This window comes from Bubalus bubalis, chromosome 6, assembly GCF_019923935.1.
Source record: "Bubalus bubalis isolate 160015118507 breed Murrah chromosome 6, NDDB_SH_1, whole genome shotgun sequence".
In the NCBI taxonomy this organism is placed as follows: Eukaryota; Metazoa; Chordata; class Mammalia; order Artiodactyla; family Bovidae; genus Bubalus; species Bubalus bubalis.
This window is the reverse complement of record NC_059162.1, coordinates 90,863,913-90,883,810: the sequence shown is the minus strand read 5'-3', so window position 1 is coordinate 90,883,810 and position 19,898 is coordinate 90,863,913. Positions and strand designations below refer to the sequence as shown.

The window sequence follows — 19,898 nt, the reverse complement described above, 5'->3', positions numbered from 1 at the left end:
CCCAAAGGACACTAAGCTTTCAAAACCATTTACGGTGATTTTTAAAAAATCTCTGTGACAGCTAAGTTTCACAGACATATTTTTATAAAGAAAATAATAAATGGAGGTATTTCAACATGACATTTTCTTCAGTAAAACTTGTTAACTGAAATGGAAAGGCAACCAGAAAGTGCAATGGGCCCTAAGCATCAGAAAGCTCAACACTCACAGCTCTGACTATCCTACGACCTGCTGACATGCAGACAAGATGCGCTGTCAAACTGCTACTCAGATTCTCAGTGACTTGGCTAGAGGGAGCCCAGCAGGCCACTCAACACTGTTTAACGTGATGCTGAATCCTTAAATAATCCTGTGAAGGGGGTAGGGACATATGCCACCTATTTTACAGTGAAGAAAGTGGGGGGGACAAAAGCTATAATCTGTAATTGTATTTGATAAAATGATAAATTGAAAAGATAAGTAACTTTAAATGTTTAGATGTTACCTATAACTTATTAATCACTTTTATTTATCTTCTGATAAAAATTTCACTACAAGGATAGCTAATTAAAAAAAAGCAGTTATTCTGATAGGCACAATTCTGAACAACCTGATAAAAAGATAACTTTTACTGTTTGTATGCCTTAGATGACTTTTGAAATAAGTGTAAGATGGTTTATCTTACCTGTACCACTGAGGAACTGAGGTACTCTGCACATACCCCTAAGGGCTGCACTAGTGCTGAGACTGCCTGAAAAAAAGACAGCAAATGTCAGAAACAAATGTGAGCAAGTTCTTTCCTTTCAACATTAAACAAATCCTTTTTTATATGTCAGAGAACATTTTATACTTTGGGGCAGGAAAAGCTGATATAAAGATGTCAATTCATCTAAATTATTGTAGAAATTTAATGTAACTTAAATCATACTATGCCAATAAAACTTCTTTCAAGGCTTGGATGAGATGATTCTAAAGTTCACATTGTAGAATAATAAAAATTTTTATTTGAAAAATGAGAGAATAGTGGGGAAAGGAATGAAATGTGCCTTTAACAAAGAAAACATTTAAGACTTTCATTAAGAAATCTATAAAACTTTACAGAAATACATAAATGGTCCAAATAAATGAGGAAAGATCATGTTCTTGAAGGGAAAGGACTAGTACTATAGACATGTCAATTCTCCACACATGATCTTGGTGGCACTTTCTGCAGGAGATCCTGACACGTTGCCTATATTTGGAAGAATAAAAACACGAGAATGATCAAGAAAATCTGATAAAAGGAAGATGCTGAGCAAAGCTGGCACCACCAATAATCAAAATAGCGGAGAAACAGTATCAAAAAATGACAGAAGTCCAGGAACAATTCACGTATACCATATACACACACTCAGACATTTGATAAAGTCAACAAACCAAAATAGTGGAAAAAAAAAAAAAACCTTGTAGGAAAAAAAAAAGGAATGTTCTTCAGATCTTAAAACAATTAGTTACCCTTTTGGAAGAAAATAAAACTGGATTTCTATCTTATGTGACATATATAAATAAATTCTAAATGAACTCAAGAACTAACTTTAAAAAATGAAATTGTTTTGAGTATAAAATGAAATGAGTACTTTTATAAACTTTGAGATGGCAACGAGAACACCCCTCAAGCAAATTAGAAAAATTTTAAGCCATTAGGGAAAAACTGACACAAAACGACACCATCAGCAGAAATGAAGAAGGGAAAAATCTTAGAGAAATCTTTAGCCTGAAGACATCTGATAACAATGAGAACAAGCCTAGATTTCTATATATCCACCATTAGCCAATTTTCATCAAGTAGGGGAGAAACTTCGAGCTTCTCTTAAAATACACTTTGCAGGAAATTAGTGAGTGTTTCATTTAACCTTTAAAAAAAAGGAAGTCTATTTCTATTATTGCCCAGTGACCTACATAGCCAGTTCTTGAGAAATAAGGAAGCTGGATAAAACCCTCTATCTGAATAGGTTTTGTTTTGTCTTGCTTTTTCAGTCACTACCTATTATCTTCCAGGTCAATAAAGTCCTCGCTAACATACTTGATCCGTTTAATGGGGATCAAAATGACAGCCTCACAACCTAGTCAAGGTTCAGGGAGGGAGAACAGGCCTCTGACCAGTGTCACTGCATGTATTCATGATCTGGTTGACCTCTGATCTTCAAGAGTAAGCAGTGGGCAGCAAGCAATAGTCTATTACCAAGCAGAGCGCGTCTCTCTCCTTGACTGTTGTTACTACTCTCATGCAAAGATGGACCAACGGGGTTAGCTGATAAGCCACAGTCCCACAGAAATAACGGGTATTACTCTAAGCACAGTTTGTGTCACTTAGGCATATTATTTCACAACATCATTTTCTACTCTGGTCAATTCGCAGTAGCTGGTACAGTGTCTTCTACATGGCAAGTGCATAATAAGTAGTCTCTAACTGAATGATTAGAGAACAGAATGAAGTGCTTTCAGTTACAAACAAGTAGTCTGTGAAAAATTAAAGATGAAGTTATTCCCCTTACCATACGGTTAAATTTTTTGAGAAAGTGAAGTTGACATGAAAACATACTGGTACTGCACCTGAGGGGTGATTCTAAGCTCCAGGTACAGCCCTTTATTACCTACGAATCTCTGTAATACCAAAAAGCTGACTGAACAATGTTAAAATATTTTATTTGCTTCTGGTACTATCAATAAATTGTGACTTAACTGAGGCATAAGATTGCTACGTACACATATACTTGCCACACACAGCAATTATCCCTAAACAGCAAGATAATTTCATATAACCACTACAAGTAAGGAGTTGAGAGAAAAACATCACAAAGAGAAATGAATGTGGTGGAAAAACAAAAAAACACAACCAAATGCTCTACACTACAATTTGGTTATTATGATCAAGAAAGAGTAAACATTTCTGTGGTTATCAGAACCATGGGAGCTACTCCCATAAAGATTAACTTGAGTTTTAACATTTAATTTAATGTGTCCAGACAATGTCCCAGGGGTTACACAGCAACCTCAATAAAGTGAACTTCCACACTGTGTACATACAGCGGTTTAACTTACCCCAAGTTCTATATCTTCTGAATGAAGCTTGGCTTGGATTGCTGCAAATCCACCTAATTCTCCAAACTGAGAAGAAAAAAGGTATACACTTTAAAATACTATACTTTAATAATTTAGCAAGCAACTACGGCTTACATTCTACTTTATCAATGTGCTTATAACCCTGGTCTTCAGAGTCACCACAAAGATAATTCTAATGCTCCTGTGATACACTACAGGAGATGTACTAAGTCCTAAAGCTGATGTTTATCTGTTTAAACAGCATGTATAAAAAAGAGGAGGAAATGATAAAACGTATTTGATTATTCTTTGTAGCTGTCATCTACCTAAAACTCTAGGAAAGCTCATTAGAAAATGAAAAACATGCCCATATTAATAAAAGCTGTATACCTTATTTACCAAATCCACAACCCATCCATGAGGCTCCTATGAGAAAAGAAAACAGAAATTGAAATGGCAATACAAAAACTTCCCTACTAACTCTCATATTTCTATTATCCTAAATCAGAAAGTTGGAAAAAAATTTAACATTATTTCAAAAGGTTTTCCCAAATGTTTCTTCATGTGAATCTTTGACATTACTGAAAACAATTTTATAAGTAAGTCTGTATTTTGATGGGACTGCTACAATACAAAGCATTTATGCATTTTGGGTAGGTGAGATCAGTTGTTTAAGCTTTCTGAGGTACAGGATAAATAATTATTAACTCAGAGTAGCAAATCAAGAATCAAGACATTAAAGATTTAGTCCCAGCTGTACCATTAATTAGTGTCCTAGAGTAAGCACTTCTTTTCTCCTCCTTTTCTTCCTTTATTTCCTCTCTCAAGCATTCACTGTTCTAGAAGCTGCATAATGTTCCAGTGGCTGGATACAGAACAGTGATGAAGAAGAGATGTGCTACCTGCTTTCATGGAATTCATATTGCAGCAGGGTTGATAAAGACAAGTAAACCAACACATAATTCATTCAGGTTGTGCATTTCCACAAAAGGTCCTCCAATGAGAAATAAGAGCCCACTCTGTTCAGAGTGGTGGTCATAGAAAATCTCTTTGAAAAGGTGGTCTTTTAATCTAGAACTTAAAGGATGAGACAGATTTAGCCATTCAAAGAACAGTCCAGGCAGAGAGGCTAAAATGGAAAAGGCCCTGTTTGGGGAAGGCAGAAAAGCCTACCTTCATTTGAAAAACGGAGAGGCAACTCTCCCAACTGGGAGGTGGTGAGCAGGGGAGAATGGCAAAGATTAAATTGTAGAGAGAAGAAAAGCTGGAACATGCAGAAATTTGTAGACTGTGATTAGAAGGAAAGCCACAGAGGTGTTTAAAGAAGAAAATGATACATTTTATGTTTTAAGGGGACTCTTACACTTATGTGGAGAATGGAAAGGAAAGGATGAATGAGAAAGTAAAAAGCAGAGATACCAGAGGGAAGACTAGTGTAGTAATTAGGCAGGACATGATGGTGTTTGGAGTGGGATGGTGGCAGAAGAAACAGAGAGACGTCAACTGAAGATCTATGTGAGATTAAATCAAAGGACCTGTTTATGGTTTGGATATGAATATGAATCATGGCTGATTCCTATGTTTTCAGCTTGGGCATCTAGGTAGATGGTGATGCCATTTATTGAAAAGGTGGAGAATGAAGTCTGGGGAAAAATAATGAAGTTCTGCTTCAGGCACAGTCTGAGATGTCTCTGTGGTAACCAAGTGGAGACAGCTGGCTCTTCAAGTCTGCTGTGCTCAGGAAAGAGGACTGGGCCACAGAGATATAAAGCAGAGGGCCATCAGCACAAAGATGACATTTAGATCTGTAAGAATGGAAGCTATTTCTTACAGGGAGTATGGTGGACGAAGAGAAGAAGGCTCTGGATGAGTCAAGAAAGGAGAGGTAGCTGAGGGGGCAGGCAGAGAGCAAGAGACTGTAGGAAGGAAGTTTCAAGGAAGAAGAAACTGACCACTGATGCTGACTGGGGCAAGAGACAGTTTCTCTGGATCTAGAAGCACAGTACCTTAATGACAGCAGTTTCAGGGAACTGGTGGCAGAAGGAGGAGGGATGGAATGCCTAGAAGATCTAATGGAGACTTCAGTCTAGTTGCCTCAAACATCTCTCCAACTGAAAACAACTAACAGAAAACATTTAAGGGCTTCCCTGGTGGTCCAGTAGTTAAGAATCTCCCTTGCAATGCAAGGGACTTCGGTTCAATCCCTGGTCTAGGAAGATACCACATGCTGCGGAGCAACTGAGCCCATGCACCACAACTACTGAGCCCACGTGTGCAACTGCTGAAGCCTGCACACCTAGAACCCGTGCCCCACGAGAGAAGTCACCACACTGCAACTACAGAGTAGTCCCGCTCACTGCAACTGGAGAAAGCCTGCTCACAGCAACAAAGAGCCACCACAGCTTAAAAAAGATCTTAAATTAAAAAACAATCTTTTAAAGCATAGAACTGAGTTGGCAAAACGTCCTCAGAAGTGTAACCAAAAAATAAAAAAGAGAAAGCAGAAATCCTGTGAAGTAAACAAGCCATGAGGGCAGCTATCATGCTGCAGGCATCTATGGAACTGAGAAGACCCCTAGCTTCCATTTTCATAGCCTTACGGTGGCTCAGAAGCAGGACACAATGCCAGTACAGGGCTCAGAGACTAAGAAGAGGTTGTCACATAAAGCAAGAACTCAAAGCGCTACAGCCTGAATGTAAGGTGAACTGAAATAAACTTACTGTGGAATGGAAACAACAAGCCTACCTTGACTCTGCTACTGGATGGTGAGGAGAAAAAAATTCTCCAGGAATTTATAAACATCTAATTGCCCTCCCATGGCTTTGCTGCTCTAATTCAAATTGACTTTATGGTCTGAAAAACCTTAAGTTGAATATTTATTCTAAAGTGGTCCCAAATCATAGTATTCCCAGGCACCCAGAAGAAGTAAATGCTTTTTGGAGGAAAGAACCTGCAACTCAGGCCTCAAAAAATGTTCCTAAATTCCAAGAAACATAAGTTCACAGAAAAATAAAGAAACAAGTATAAATACGTTTTTCTACACACACATCAACAAACAAGTGAGTAAAAGTTGTCAGAATCAGACCAGCTTTTAGATATCAGACAGAGCATATAAGTTAAGCATTAAACAAGGAGGTGACTGAAAATATGACTCAAGAATATGAGATAATTAGAAACAAGCAGAGTTGAACTGGATCACAGATCTGAAAAATGTCATCTCAAACGCTGCACAGGAAAACAAACAGATAAAATGTATTAAAGAGGTTAAGGGACATAAGGACAGGATGAGAAGGTTGAACATGCAGCCATAGTTCTAGACAAAGAGACTATTGGGGAAAAGGCAGTATTTTAAAAGGTAATGGGTGAGAATTTTCCAGAATTGATACAAGATATACATCCTTAGTTTTGGAAATTCAATGCATCTGAGGCAAAATAAACAAAAAGAATATCTCAGTTAACTGCAGTGAGAGTCAAACTGCCAAATATCTAAAAGAAATAGATCTCAAAAAACAGCCACGAAAAGAGACTTCTTAAAAACAAACAATAGTCAGATCATCAGTCAACTTTCAAAAGCAATACTCAAAGCCAGAAGACACTGAAATGATATCTGTGATATTCTGACACAAAACATATGTCAATCTAGAATTTAAAACCCAGAAAAAATGTTCTTCAAGTAACAGAAAATAAAATCAAGGTTAGGCCATCAAAAACAAAGACTCAGTCACCAATGGACCCCTTATGAGAGGACAATTTACAGGATGTACTCCAGGAAGAAGAAAAATTATCCCAACAGAAGGCCTGAAATATAGACGAAATGGTACACAAAGAGACAGCATGTAAACAGGGCTGAGTCAAAGCACTGCACAAAATAAGGTTGATGGTACCTATTTGAGGGGAATAAAATGAGATAGGAGAGGGCTAAGACAATGCGTAATAAAGACAAAAGGATGAGTCAGGTGAGGAATGAGCACACAGAACATACTAAGGTTTTCATGTACTGCTCAGAGAAGCGTAAAGATAGTGATGAAATGTATGCTTTGTTTTTTATAAGTTAAAATGTCAGAGTAAGCACTAAAAGAATAACTGAGAGGGAAGGACATGGAAACTTTCATCTGGTTGGTTGTGAAGAGGGACAGAGCATAATGCTGAAGCTAGAGATGGATGCTGTATCAAAGGCAGAATTTTTAAAGATGGGAAAATACTAGACCATGTAATACACAATGGGAGTAATCGATGAAGAGGAAAAAACTGAGCATACCAAAGAAAAAACAGAAATGCTAAGGTGTAAAATGCTTTAGAAGGCAACAGGAGAGGAGAGGGTGTATAGGGCCTTTGTAGGAGAGAGAATTCCTTTCATGGTAATGAGAGGAAATTAGAGACTGAACGTTTCTGGGTGTCTGTTGCTGCATATATAAACTGCGCAGGGGAGAGAAAGAACATTCGCTGAGTACTTACTAAAGTGACCCACTGTGTTCAGTGTTTTTGTATACATTTGTCATTTAATAGTCACGACAACATTGAAGATGAGATTTTAATATCTTGAGAGGCAAGGCTATATAAAGAATGCAGACTATGGAGCCAGCTCACATAGGTCCCTGCTGTAACAAGGCTTGTGAATTTGGACAAGTAGTTAACCTCTGTGTGCCTCAAATTTCTCACCTACAAAATGGGGGTAAAAATAATACCTAACTCACAGAGTTGCTGTGGTTACATTCCACAGGATATACTCACTGTCCTTTCCACTCAGCTCTCACCTCCTCCCTGGAGTACTGCCTGACCCTCCAAGGTGGCAACTCCTTTCCCTGTATCCCATGAATAGCACATTATTATTATTTTTTTTGTTGTTGTTGTTTTATTTTTTTAGCACATTATTATTACACTTGCACCTGTTGTTTGTTACACTGTGATTTTTTTTTTTAAATTTCCTATTTCCTCCACTATGCTGTAAGTTAGAAACCATGTCTTATTACTCTATACTAAGGGCAAGAACCATCTATGCAAGAACTATTTATTTATATCTCCAAAACCTAGAATAATGCCAGACACACAGCAAATGTTCAACAAACGATCACTGAACTAAACCTCTGCTTCTACTAAAGCAATGGACAAGTTTCTTATCTACTATGTTGACTTCTTTCAAATATTTCTCCAAAACCAAAACAGTGTTTGATCAACAAACTGTTTGAATTATGTGCTCTTTGTGGGTATGTTATTGGCACATTGTAGACCTTTAAATATAAAATGAAGATATTGGTCTGTGCTTGAAAAAAAAACAAAAGCTTTAAAGCTTGTAGAGTTTAGGAGAAAATTATACATGAGATTAATTATTATTTTTTCTAGCAATAACTAGTCATTTCAAATAATTTCAAATGCTCTAGCTTCTCAAATGTCTCTAAGAAACTGGGACACCCATTAAACAGGAGTTCTGGTAATTCAATAAATAGGGCACTTTTCATGTCATGCAGTTATTTCTTATTCACCAAACATTTCAAATCTATAAAGTTCCTCATGAAGTTAATTAACAGCTATGGAAAAATATGCAATAGCTGAAAAAAACTGTTGAAATATTGAGCTATTTTAAGAGCCACATGGAGTATTTGCCATTTTTATGGGCTATTTTAATCGTTCCATGTAAACTGTCATTTTTGTAGCAGACATAATCTCTTTCAATACGTTTATTTATAAAACTATGAAACAGAACTATGTTTACCTTTTGGAAAGTAGATACAGGTGAAACAGCAAACATATTTCCCTCTCCAAATACTTCTGCCCAATTCCTTTGAGACACTTTCATTCTGTTTTTAAAATGGTATTCATTATCAGGATTGAAAGCCTAGATTCAAACAGAACAGAGAAACATTATTATTAGCTATTTCTATAGCAACACATATTAGCATTAGAAAAGAAGATAAAAATATCACCTTGGACTTCCTCATTAATGGAATCTTTCAAGTACCTCAACAAAATATACTCCTTAGCAAGTGCTGAGGAGCAAATGGCCAAAGTACTCCTCTCCTGCTTCGCTCAATGTTTGCCACGGGGAAAGAGAAGGAGGGCTTAGGACCAGAGGTCTGATCCAAGGCAAGGGGAAGCCAACGCTGTAAATGTCCTAGGGCCCCCGCCAGTAGAGATAGGCAATAAGGCAGTGGAGACAGAAGTTAGGAGGCAGGGACTTCCCAGCAATCCAGTGGTTAAGACTCCATGCTCCCAGTGCAAGGGGCATGGGTTGTATACCTGATTGGGGAACTAAGATCTTGGATGCTGCATGAGACAGCCCCAGCAAAAATAGTTCCGAGGGAACACACGAGCCCCGCTTCCTCTTGCAGCTACTGTTACTAATCAGAGGAAAGCCTGGAAACCAAACTACATCAGCACCCTATATGATAGTATTTGTGATGTGAATAATAAGGGAGACAAAACGGAAAGCTATTTAATCATTCTAATTAATCATTAAGCAATTTAATAATTTTATTCATTCTATTTAATGTATTTCTTTAAAACTGAAAGCAAGAATGGCAGCTCTGCTTTAAAAATAAAATGGAAGAATGTCTTTAATGATAATATCATTATGACTTATTACTAATTATTAGTCAAAAGGTAGTAGGTGTGTTAAACAAAACCAAAATGCAAAGTACTTCATTTTAGACATACTGTACCATTGTAAGCACAGCCAGCAGACCAGTGGGAATTGGATCTTGTTTTATTCTTTCTGCAACCAGTTCTATTAATAGCATCAACATGTTGTAGATCCCTTCATGAATTTCAGTACCCCACTTGTGAACAGCACTTGATGTCAGGAGCTATAAAAACAAAAAGGGCAGTTTAGAGTCTTATTCAGAAAGAAAGAAAAAAAAAATGACTGCAATCATGAGTGCAATCTTTACAATAATCAAGTGATTATTATTATAATACTTACTTTTATGCAGATGACTTGCTTTAACAGACCCACAGCTGCAGTCCATTTACTCGTTCATTTATTTCAGTCAACACTTAGATTTATTTTTTGAACTTTAATTCCCTTATATTAAAACAGTTTGTTAAAAGAGAATGTTTATTATTTCTCTACCTTTCATTATTACTAGGGGAGGTGAAATGGTGAAGAGCAAGAAAGAACCTGAGCTCACTTCTGGTACTATTTTCTAGCTGCGTGGCCTTGGACAAATTTACCTGAATTCTCAGAGACTCAGTTCTCCTGTCTCAAAACAGGCATAACTCCTACCCACTTAATAGAGATGTTACAAATATTAATATCAAAAGGTATAATGAATGTAAAAGTATTAGCAAGGTTTTATGATAAGTGTATTTTGGCTGTCACTATTAATTAACATTCCTGGAATCTAAGAAATGGATGCTGTACTTCATGATTTGAACATGCACATTCTCTTCATATTATTTATATCTCAGAAACAGAAATGGATCTTCCCACCTGTTGACCAGATGGCAGCAGGGCTCTGAGCGGGAAAAAATTTTTTAGGAATACCTTGCCAATTTATTTTGACTGTGTTTTCCTTTCTGGTGTGCATAAAAGTTAATACTCAACTTTTTTAAAAGTTTAAGTAAATAAAAAATAGCTCTAAGTGATAAGGCATTATAACACTGTTTACTTAGCATTATTTTTCTGAAATATAAAACACAGAGTATAACATAATGGTACATCTTATAATCAGTATCTTAGATTAAAAAAAAAAAGGAAGGAAGGAAAAGGCACATAAGAATCTAAAATCTTCATCTTTAGAGTTCCCCAAATTTTGATCTAAGTCCTTGGGGAAGTCTAACTCAGGAATAACCACCAGAATAGGGAATGAGAAATCAAAGGATTCCACTTAATAAAATACTAGCAAATGGGTACAGTGGTTTTTGTAAGATTTCCATTGAGAGGGAAAATATTGTGCTATAAAAATTTCACCTTGGCCACACCAAGAACTGCTTAACAAGAGGGTTAAGATCCTGAAATAATCCAAACTTCTTTAGCAGCAAAGGAAAACCTCAGCTTCAGACTTTCTATATAGCAATTAGCTGCACCACTTGCTCAAATGAACAATAACCATAAGGCTGATTTTATATAAGCCAATGTGATTTTAAGCCAATGAGTTAATATTTTTTGCCAGAAGTCTTTTGCCTGCCTATCTATCCTTCCTGTACTTAAAACTTATATAATAAAGCAAAATAAAGCAGAGATTAAGATTTAAGAAGCTCCATGTAACAACAAAAATCCCCACAGACAGAGGAGCCTGGCAGGCTACAGTCCATGGGGTTGCAAAGAGTTGGACAGGACTGAGCGACTAAGCACATGTAACAAAATAAAATTTATGTGGGCTAAGCACCACTGCCTCTGTTGTCATCTCATTTGTTCAGGTTTTGCTTTGAAAATGGGAGTCCTATCTACCTTTCAGATTAAGGCGGGTAAGACAAGCAGCACGGTGCAGGGAAAAGGTACGCAAGGTTTAAACATTACTATGCACTATGACCAGATTTACATGCTTTTACCTGCCTGAACACACTAGAATCTAGGCTAGCCTGAAGGCGAAAGGTGACGAAAGTAGAAATTACAACAAAACTCCTTTTCTGCACCTTATTCACACAACTGCTTATTATTTATACTCTTTTTTTTTTTTCTTTTTTCTGTTTTTAAAAAACAGGCAGCTCGTAAGAAAAGCCCAGGGAAGAGGGCAGGGAGAGATTTATCATATCAGGAAACACAAGTCTAAAGAAACACAGAATTCTGTAGTTCTTCTGGTGTAGAGAAATCTTTTCAATAGCTCTAAATTCTAAGAATCGAATGACAATGAACACAATGCAAAGTACTTTTGTGCTCAGAGTTTTATAGGAAAAAACTCCCAACAACCACTTGACCATTTGTTATACTATTACAGCTTGCTGTTGTTGCTGTTCAGTCACTAAGTCATGTCCAACTCTTTGGGATTCCATGCAAGGCTTCCACATGCAAGGCTTCCCTGTCCTTCACCATCTCCCTGGACTTGTTCAAATTCAAGTCCATTGAGTCGGTGACGCTATCTAACCATCTCATTCTTTGTCACTTCCTTCTCTTCCTGCCCTCAATCTTTTCTAGCATTGGGGTCTTTCCCAATGAGTCCACTCCTTGCATCAGGTGGCCAAAGTATGGCAGCTTCAGCATCAGTCCTTCCAGTGAATATTCAGGGTTGATTTCCTTTAGAATTGACTGGTTTGATCTCTGTGCTATCCAAGGGACTCTCAAGAGTCTTTTCCAGAACCACAATTTGAAAGGATCAATTCTTTGGTGTTCAGTTTTCTTTATGGTCCAACTTTCACGCCCATACATGACTACTGGAAAAACCACAGCTTTGACTATATGGACCTTTGTCAGCAAAGTAATGTCTCTGCTTTTTAGGTTTGTCGTAGCGTTTCTTCCAAGGAGCAAGTGTCTTCTAATTTTGTGGCTGCAGTCACCATCCACAGTGATTTTGGAGCCCAAGAAAATAAAATCTGCCACTGTTTTCATTTTTCCCCATCTATTTGCCATGAAGTGATGGGACTGGATGCCATGATCTTAGCTTTTTGAAACTTAGTTTTTTGAGTTTTAAACCAGCTTTTTCACTTTTCTCTATCACCCTCATTAAGAAGCTCTTTAGTTCCCTTTCATTTTCTATCTTTAGAATGGTATCATCTGCATATCTGAGGTTGTTGATATTTCTCCCAGCAATCTGGACTCCAGCTTGTGATTCATTCAGCCCAGCATTTCACATGATGTACTCTACATATAAATAAGCAGAGTGGCAATATAAAGACTTGATGCACTATCTTCCCCATTTTGAACCAGCCTGGTTCTAACTGTTGCTTCTTGACCTGCATAGAGGTTTCTCAGGAGTCAGGTAAGATAGTCTGATATTTCCATCTCTTTAAACAGTTTTCCATAGTTTGTTGTGATCCACACAGTCAAAGGCTTTAGCACAGTCAATGAAGCAGCAATGGATGTTTTTCTGTAATTCCCTTGCTTTTTCTATGGTCCAACGGATGTTGGCACTTTGATCTCTGGTTTCTCTCCCTTTTCTAAATCCAGTCTGTAAATCTGGAAGTACTCAATTTACATACTGCTGAAGCCTAGCTTGAGGGATTTTGAGCATTACCGTCTGCGCCGTGCATATGAAATGAGTGCAATTATATGGTAGTTGGAACATTCTTTGTCATTGTCTTTCTTTGAGATTGGAATGAAAACTGACCTTTTCCAGTTCTATAGCCACTGTTTTGAGTTTTGCAAATTTGCTGGTATATTGAGTGTAGCACTTTAACAGCATAATCTTTTAGGATTTGAAATAGCTCAACTAGACTTCCATCACCTCTGCTAGCTTTGTTTGTTGTAATAATACCCACTTGACATTGCATTCCAGGATGTCTTGGCTCTAGGTGAGTGACTGGGTAACAACATTGCGGTAATCTGGGTCATTAAGACTTCTTTTGTAAGGTCTGTGCATCCTTGCCACTTCTTCTTAAGTTCGTCCCCTTCTGCAGGTCCTTGCCATTTTTCTCCTTTACTGTGCACATCCTGGCATAAAATGTTCATTTGATATCTCCAATTCTCCTGAAGAGATCTAAAGACTTTACCATTCTATTGTTTTCCTCTATTTCTTTGCATTGTTTATTTAAAAAGGCCTTCTTATCTCTCCTTGCTCTTCTCTGGAATTCTGTTTTCATATGGGTATATCTTTCCCTTTCTCCTTTGCCTTTTGCTTCTCTTCTCAGCTATTTGTAAGGCTGTCTCAGACAACCACTTTGCCTTCTTGCATTTCTTTTTCTTGGGAATGGTTTTGGTCGACGATTCCTGCACAATGTTACAAACCTCCTTTCAAAGTTCTTCAGGCACTCTTGTCTACCAGACCTAATTCCTTGACTCTATTTGTCACCTCTACTGTATAATCATAAGGAATCTGATTTAGGTTATACCTGAAAGGTCTAGTGGTTTTCCCTACTGTCTTCAATTTAACCCCAAATTTTGAATAAGGAGTTAATGATCTGAGCCACAGACAGCTCCCAGTCTTGTTTTTGCTGATTGTATAGAGTCTCTCCATCTTTAGCTGCAAAGAATCTAATCAATCTGATTTTGGTACTGACCATGTGGTGACGTCCATGTGTAGGGTGGTCATTTCTCGTGTTGTTGGGAGAGGGTGTCTCCTATGACCAGTGTGTTGTGTCACAGTGTATTACATTATAAAAATGCTGCTATTTTTAACAGCTACTGTAATTCTTAACAAAATTCTTAAAAAAGTTACAACCACAAAACTACAAAATGGTAGATGAATTCATCCAAAATGGGGAGAAACCTTGATTCCATATAATCCCGGCCCAAATGACAATTTTAAAAGATTTCTCCCTTTTTACAAAGATAAAGCTGTTTTCAATCCTAAAATTAGTTTCGTTCTCCCTTAAGCCTTGAATCAATGGAGATTCTGTCAAAATGCAGACGGGAATAATAGTTTGCAAATGAACAGTTTATTTTACTGGGTTTTATGAATAAATATAAACTTCATCCATCTGTAGTTGTAGTAACTTACTTGCATTTGAGACAAAAATGGATATCAAAACCCAGAACTATTGAGACTGCAGGAGACTCATTTATTCATTCAACAAAGATTTACTGAGCTCTTTCTCTGTTCTTGGCACTGGCTATACACTGGGAAAAACAACAGTGTCTGTGACATCGTCTCTGCTCTTGCTGGATTCAGGACTCAGGTCCTGCAAAGGCAGCCATGCTGAGTTAGACTGCTTTCAGAAACACAAGTCCTGTGATCTTCTATTCTCACTATTAAGAAAAACTGCTTTACAAGAGATGTGACCAGAATTGGGGCAAGCATATCAGTCTAGGTCCAAAAGAGATGCTGCCATCTGCATGACGTTTTGCCAGATACAATATTCAATCCAGTTAAACTTTCTGTAGTTTAAACATCCACTACTGTCTCAGTAGGATAGTGAGTACAAAACAACCTATATTTTTCATAAATAAATATGATCTAAGTGCCACAATCCATAGTTTAGTAAGATGTCTAATTTCCTAGTACAACCCTTAATCTATTCTTTAGCAGTTAAATAGAAGAAAGTAAAAGCGATATTAAATGAAGCAATGAGCAAACAATAAATACACAAGAAACAAATGATTTCTGAGCCCCCAATTAAGAGCTACTTTTTTCGTATTAGAGCATTCCTCAGTTGAGCAGGATCCATAAACTGGGCTCACACATGAAAAACTAAAACTGAAACAAAAAGCCTGTTCAGCGTCACCCCCAACAACAACAACAAAAAATCAGCCCAGCACATTTTCCTTACCTTTTTAAACGCTTCAGGCATACACCTATCCATAAATCTTTTACAGTTCTCATCAGACTCGGAAAGACCTTAGTAAAGTAAATGAAACAATATGCTTTATTGAGATTTTAGGTGGTTGTAGAAATCACATATATCATTCCAAATTCATACATATGGAACTACTTATCATAGAAACCTTGATTCTTAAGGGATTATTAAAAGCAGAAGACATACATTCTGATAAAGGAACAGACTGAGAAACAGTTACAGCATTAAATTATTTATTAATAGCAGGATATATTTATATTATTAATATATACTGACTAATAGCATAATAAACACTAATTAGAATTGAAATGGTTGGACTTAAGTTTCCATGTCAGAGTAACTGCCAATGATCTGACAAAATAGCTAATAAAACAGCAACAGCAGCTACTTATTAGCCATTATTGTTTTTCTAAACATCTCTACTAAAAACAGAACTATTCTCAGTAAATGCCAAGATCACTCTTCTTCCCTAAAACAAATTGAACTCTATGCAGTAAAACACACAGAACTGTGCCTGGCACAGAGATAAGTGAGTGAGTGAATGAGTCCACTGTAAAATTACCCTTCAGAATACACTTAAAAACCGCAGTAACATATCTTGCTTATCAGTGGGGAGACTGCCGCATGCCTTTTCTTTTTTCAGGGCCACTGCTTAGCATAGTACCTGCATTCTCTCAGGCACTCAATAAATGCTGCTGCTGAGAAGCCAGTCATAAACACACCATGAAAGCTAGCCAAAATATTTCCTTTTGATGCGCCTCTTACTTAATCACGATAGTAAACTATGCACTTTAAATGAGGAAAAAAAAATTCGCAAAACAGCCCAATTCTATTTATAACTGAATTCAATATGAAAAACAAATCATTTTCTCTTTAGTGAAAGCGTCAGTTGCTCACTTGAGTCCAACTCTTTGCGACTCTATGGATTGTAGCTCGCCAGGCTCCTCTGTCCATGGAATTCTCCAGGCAAGAATATTGGAGCCCTTTCCTTCTCCAGGGAATCCTCCTGACTCAGAGATCAAACCCAGGTCTCCTGTGTTGTAGGCAGATTCTTTACCATCTGAGACACCAGGGAAGCCCATTTTCTCTTTAATATATAATATATTCATAGTGTAGAAGCCTCCTTATGATGATACATATTCTCCAACCTAGTGATATTTTATTTAATAATATAATTTAAAGGTGGAAGTGTGACACATTTCCTTTTCTTTGGGCTCTAAAATCACTGTGGATGGTGACTGCAGCCATGAAATCAGAAGACAGTTGCTTCCTGGCAGGAAAACCATGACAAATCTAGACAGTGTGTTGAAAAGCAGAGATATTACTCTGCCGGCAAAGATCCATATAGTCAAGACTATGGTCTTCTAGTGGTCACGAACAGTTGTGAGAGCTGGACTGTAAAGAAGGCAGAACACCAAAGAGTTGATGCCTTTGAACTGTGGTGCTGGAGAAGACTCCTGAAGGTCCCTTGGACAGTAGGAGATCAAACAGTCGATCTTAAGGGAAGTCAACCCTGAATACTTGTTGGAAGGACTGATGCTGAAGCTCCAGTATTTTGGTCATCTGATGTGAACAGCTGACTCATTGGAAAAGACTCTGATGCTTGGAATGATTGAGGGCAGAGGGAGAAGACGGCATCAGAGGATGAGAGGATGGCATCACCAATGCAATGGACATGAAAGTGGGCAAACTTCAGGAGATGGTGAGGGGCAGGGAAGCCTGGCGTGCTGCAGTCCATGTGGTTGAAAAGAGTCGGACACGACTGGGTGACTGAACAACAACCACAAAGCACCTAAGACAGTGCCAAGCACTTAATAAGTATAAAATGTTTTTTAAATAAACAGTACTTTCTCCTCTTTAGAATACGTTAATTTCAATTTCCATAATATGAATTTTCAAATATATTTAATGAATCTTATACTCTATTGGAGCTACAAGAAAGCAGCTGATTTCATATAACCCTTTTATTTCACAGGACTTTCCTGGTGGCTCAGATAATAAAGAATCTGCCTGCAATGTGGGAGACCTAGGTTCGATCCCTGGATCGGGAAGACCCCTGGAGAAAGAAATGGCAACCCACTCCAGTATTCATGCCTGGAGAATCCCATGAAGAAAGGAACTTGTTGGGCTATAGTCCAATTGTAAAGAGTCTGACTCGACTGAGCGACTAACGCTTTCCCTAAGAAAGACTAAGAGAGTACACAATCTAAGATAACAGAGATGGGCAGCAACAGGAGCTAAGATTAAAGCCAGGCCTCCTATCAAAAAAGAAGTCTCCCTCTGTGTCCTGAGGTATGAACTTACCAAGTCTTGCTAGGTAGGTAGACGCCAACAGGCATTTGCCTAGTGACTCTTCCCGCTTGTAAGGTATGGACCAGTGATCTGTCAAAACGCGGCTTTCCAGTTCATATAAATTTGTTGTAGGGAATTCAATTCCTTCCCCTGAGCAGTTTCCATTTTCATCATTCTTCTGACAAAAAGGGATTACAGTTTAAAGGAAAAAACAAACTAATTAGTGACTACTTAAAATCTTTTCAGTTTAACACAAAGTAGACCCTTAATGGTAGCCATTAATGCCAAGAGTGTGGATTCCACATTTCTTTCTCATAACCACATCTTATACCAAGACTACCTGAAATATTCTCAGCTTTTATCAATGTGGAATCCTTACTCCCTCAGAAAGTGAACTCATCTCAGTCTTCAAAAATGAACTCTCTTTATCTCACTATAGTACCCAATCTACCTTTACCTACAGCCATCCTATTTCTTATCTCCCTTTTTCACCAAGGGCATGTATTTCACCTTCGAGTTATTATCTATACCTGCTATCTCCATTTCCTCACACTGACTCACTCCTGGTATTATACCAATATAGATTTCAGAGTTCCTGCTCTCCCAAGGTGGCAGTTGTTAAGGTCACCACACTGAATGCTGTAGCATTATATCCAATGGACATTTTTCAGTCCTTATCTTACTCTCCAGGAATGTCTGACCTGCAGGCTTCCTCTTCTTGGTATGCTAGATTCACTCCCCTAACCTCCCAGGATAGCCTGTTTCCCTCCTCTTCTCTGGGGTCTGCTGTTCCTTCCGTCTCCTATTCTCGTATATCCTCCCCTTCCTAGCCATCAAACATTGGAGTTTCTCAAACCTCAGAGCTGTGCTCCCTTCTTTCCACTCAGTGAATGGTAGGTACCACATTCATTTGGCAGCACAGACAGAAATCAGGATCACATTCTTAAAACCCTAGTCTCCCATCTCCACCACTAAGACTAAGTGATCAGACCCCCTATATTTCTCTCAAACCCATCTCTATCTGTCCTTCTCCATAGGGATGCTTCTATTCCTGAACTCATCTTTCTGCCCTTTTCAATCTACTTAACTCTTATAAAACTCTTTCAGAGAAAAGCCTTTAAAGAACTTCTAAACATCGCCAAATTCCATTAATTATTTGATAACCTTACCATACTGAACTTCTCCTTTATAACATAACTCACAGATACAACTTTACATTTATAATATTTGTGCTTTATTCTGTTTGTCCCCATTAAAACAAGTGAGCCATAAGGACAAAGACCCTGTTTCTGACAATTTCTATATCTCTAAAACCTAGTGCCTAGCACAAAGCAGGTATTTAAAACATATTTTCAAATGGAAAATAATTCACACAAAGTTCAAGCTATCAATGGAGTAACTGTCAGACTTTCCATCAGTTCTTGCTACGACAATCTGTAATAAATCAAACAGAACGTCTCCTCCCAAATGGCCCAGTACCTAGTTTCTTTGAAAACCTATCCATTTTCACAATCCACTCTATAATTCAATCATTAAAAATAAAGTAATTTCATTAAAAAAATTCACCTTGAGCCTCAATGAAGCAAAGGAGCATATGTGTAAAACAGAAATGATTTAAAAGCACATTAAAAAAGAATTTTCAACCCCATATGAATGCTATCTAAAGGAATGCAACAAATTTTTTTCAGGTTCAAGGCTAAATTAGGATGAAAACAAGACAAAAACCAGGAAGGTGATAAAAATTAAAAATGGAGTAGATGATATAAATTGGAGGTGAGTGAGGGGTGGTGAATGAAGTAAATTCAGAATTATGATATCTGGGGATAATTCAGTTTTTAAAGCACAACATCTTTAAGAAATACTTTTAATTAATAAATTCTGACAAAACCAATTTTACTTAAAGGAACTGAAAAGGACCAAATGTATAAAGAGGTTAAGATAGTATTAAAATTGTACACTTGTTAAATGCTTCAATTTATGAACCTAAGATCAAAGTAGAATTAAGGTATGTAAAAACAGAATTCAGTTGGATGATGGAAATATATCATTACTATGAGATATCTACCATCAATTGCCACAGGAAGTTAACAGATCAAATCATATATGAAATATCTGATGTACCCGGCAGCTATGAAAACTAAGAGCTTCCAAATGGGATTACTCCCCTTGTGAGAGTCACAGAAGAGCCTGTATCTCCTCTCTGCTCTTCACACTGTAAGAC

At 37.5% G+C, this 19,898-nt stretch overlaps 1 protein-coding gene across 3 annotated transcripts in view; it reads right to left on the bottom strand.

The window, feature by feature from the left end:
* The window catches only part of USP24 (ubiquitin specific peptidase 24), a 153,474-nt gene that overhangs the window by 97,748 nt on the left and 35,828 nt on the right, over positions 1 to 19,898 (bottom strand). For 2 of the 3 annotated variants that reach the window (XM_025288649.3, XM_006049602.4), the window contains exons 2-8: positions 17,690 to 17,855; positions 15,359 to 15,426; positions 9,718 to 9,861; positions 8,772 to 8,894; positions 3,451 to 3,486; positions 3,061 to 3,126; positions 665 to 730 (exon numbers count right to left, since the gene is read on the bottom strand). In XM_025288649.3, coding sequence (XP_025144434.2) covers positions 665 to 730; positions 3,061 to 3,126; positions 3,451 to 3,486; positions 8,772 to 8,894; positions 9,718 to 9,861; positions 15,359 to 15,426; positions 17,690 to 17,855 — 669 coding nt within the window. The remainder of the gene's footprint in view (positions 1 to 664; positions 731 to 3,060; positions 3,127 to 3,450; positions 3,487 to 8,771; positions 8,895 to 9,717; positions 9,862 to 15,358; positions 15,427 to 17,689; positions 17,856 to 19,898) is intronic. The other variant, XM_025288650.3, reaches the window with a different exon arrangement.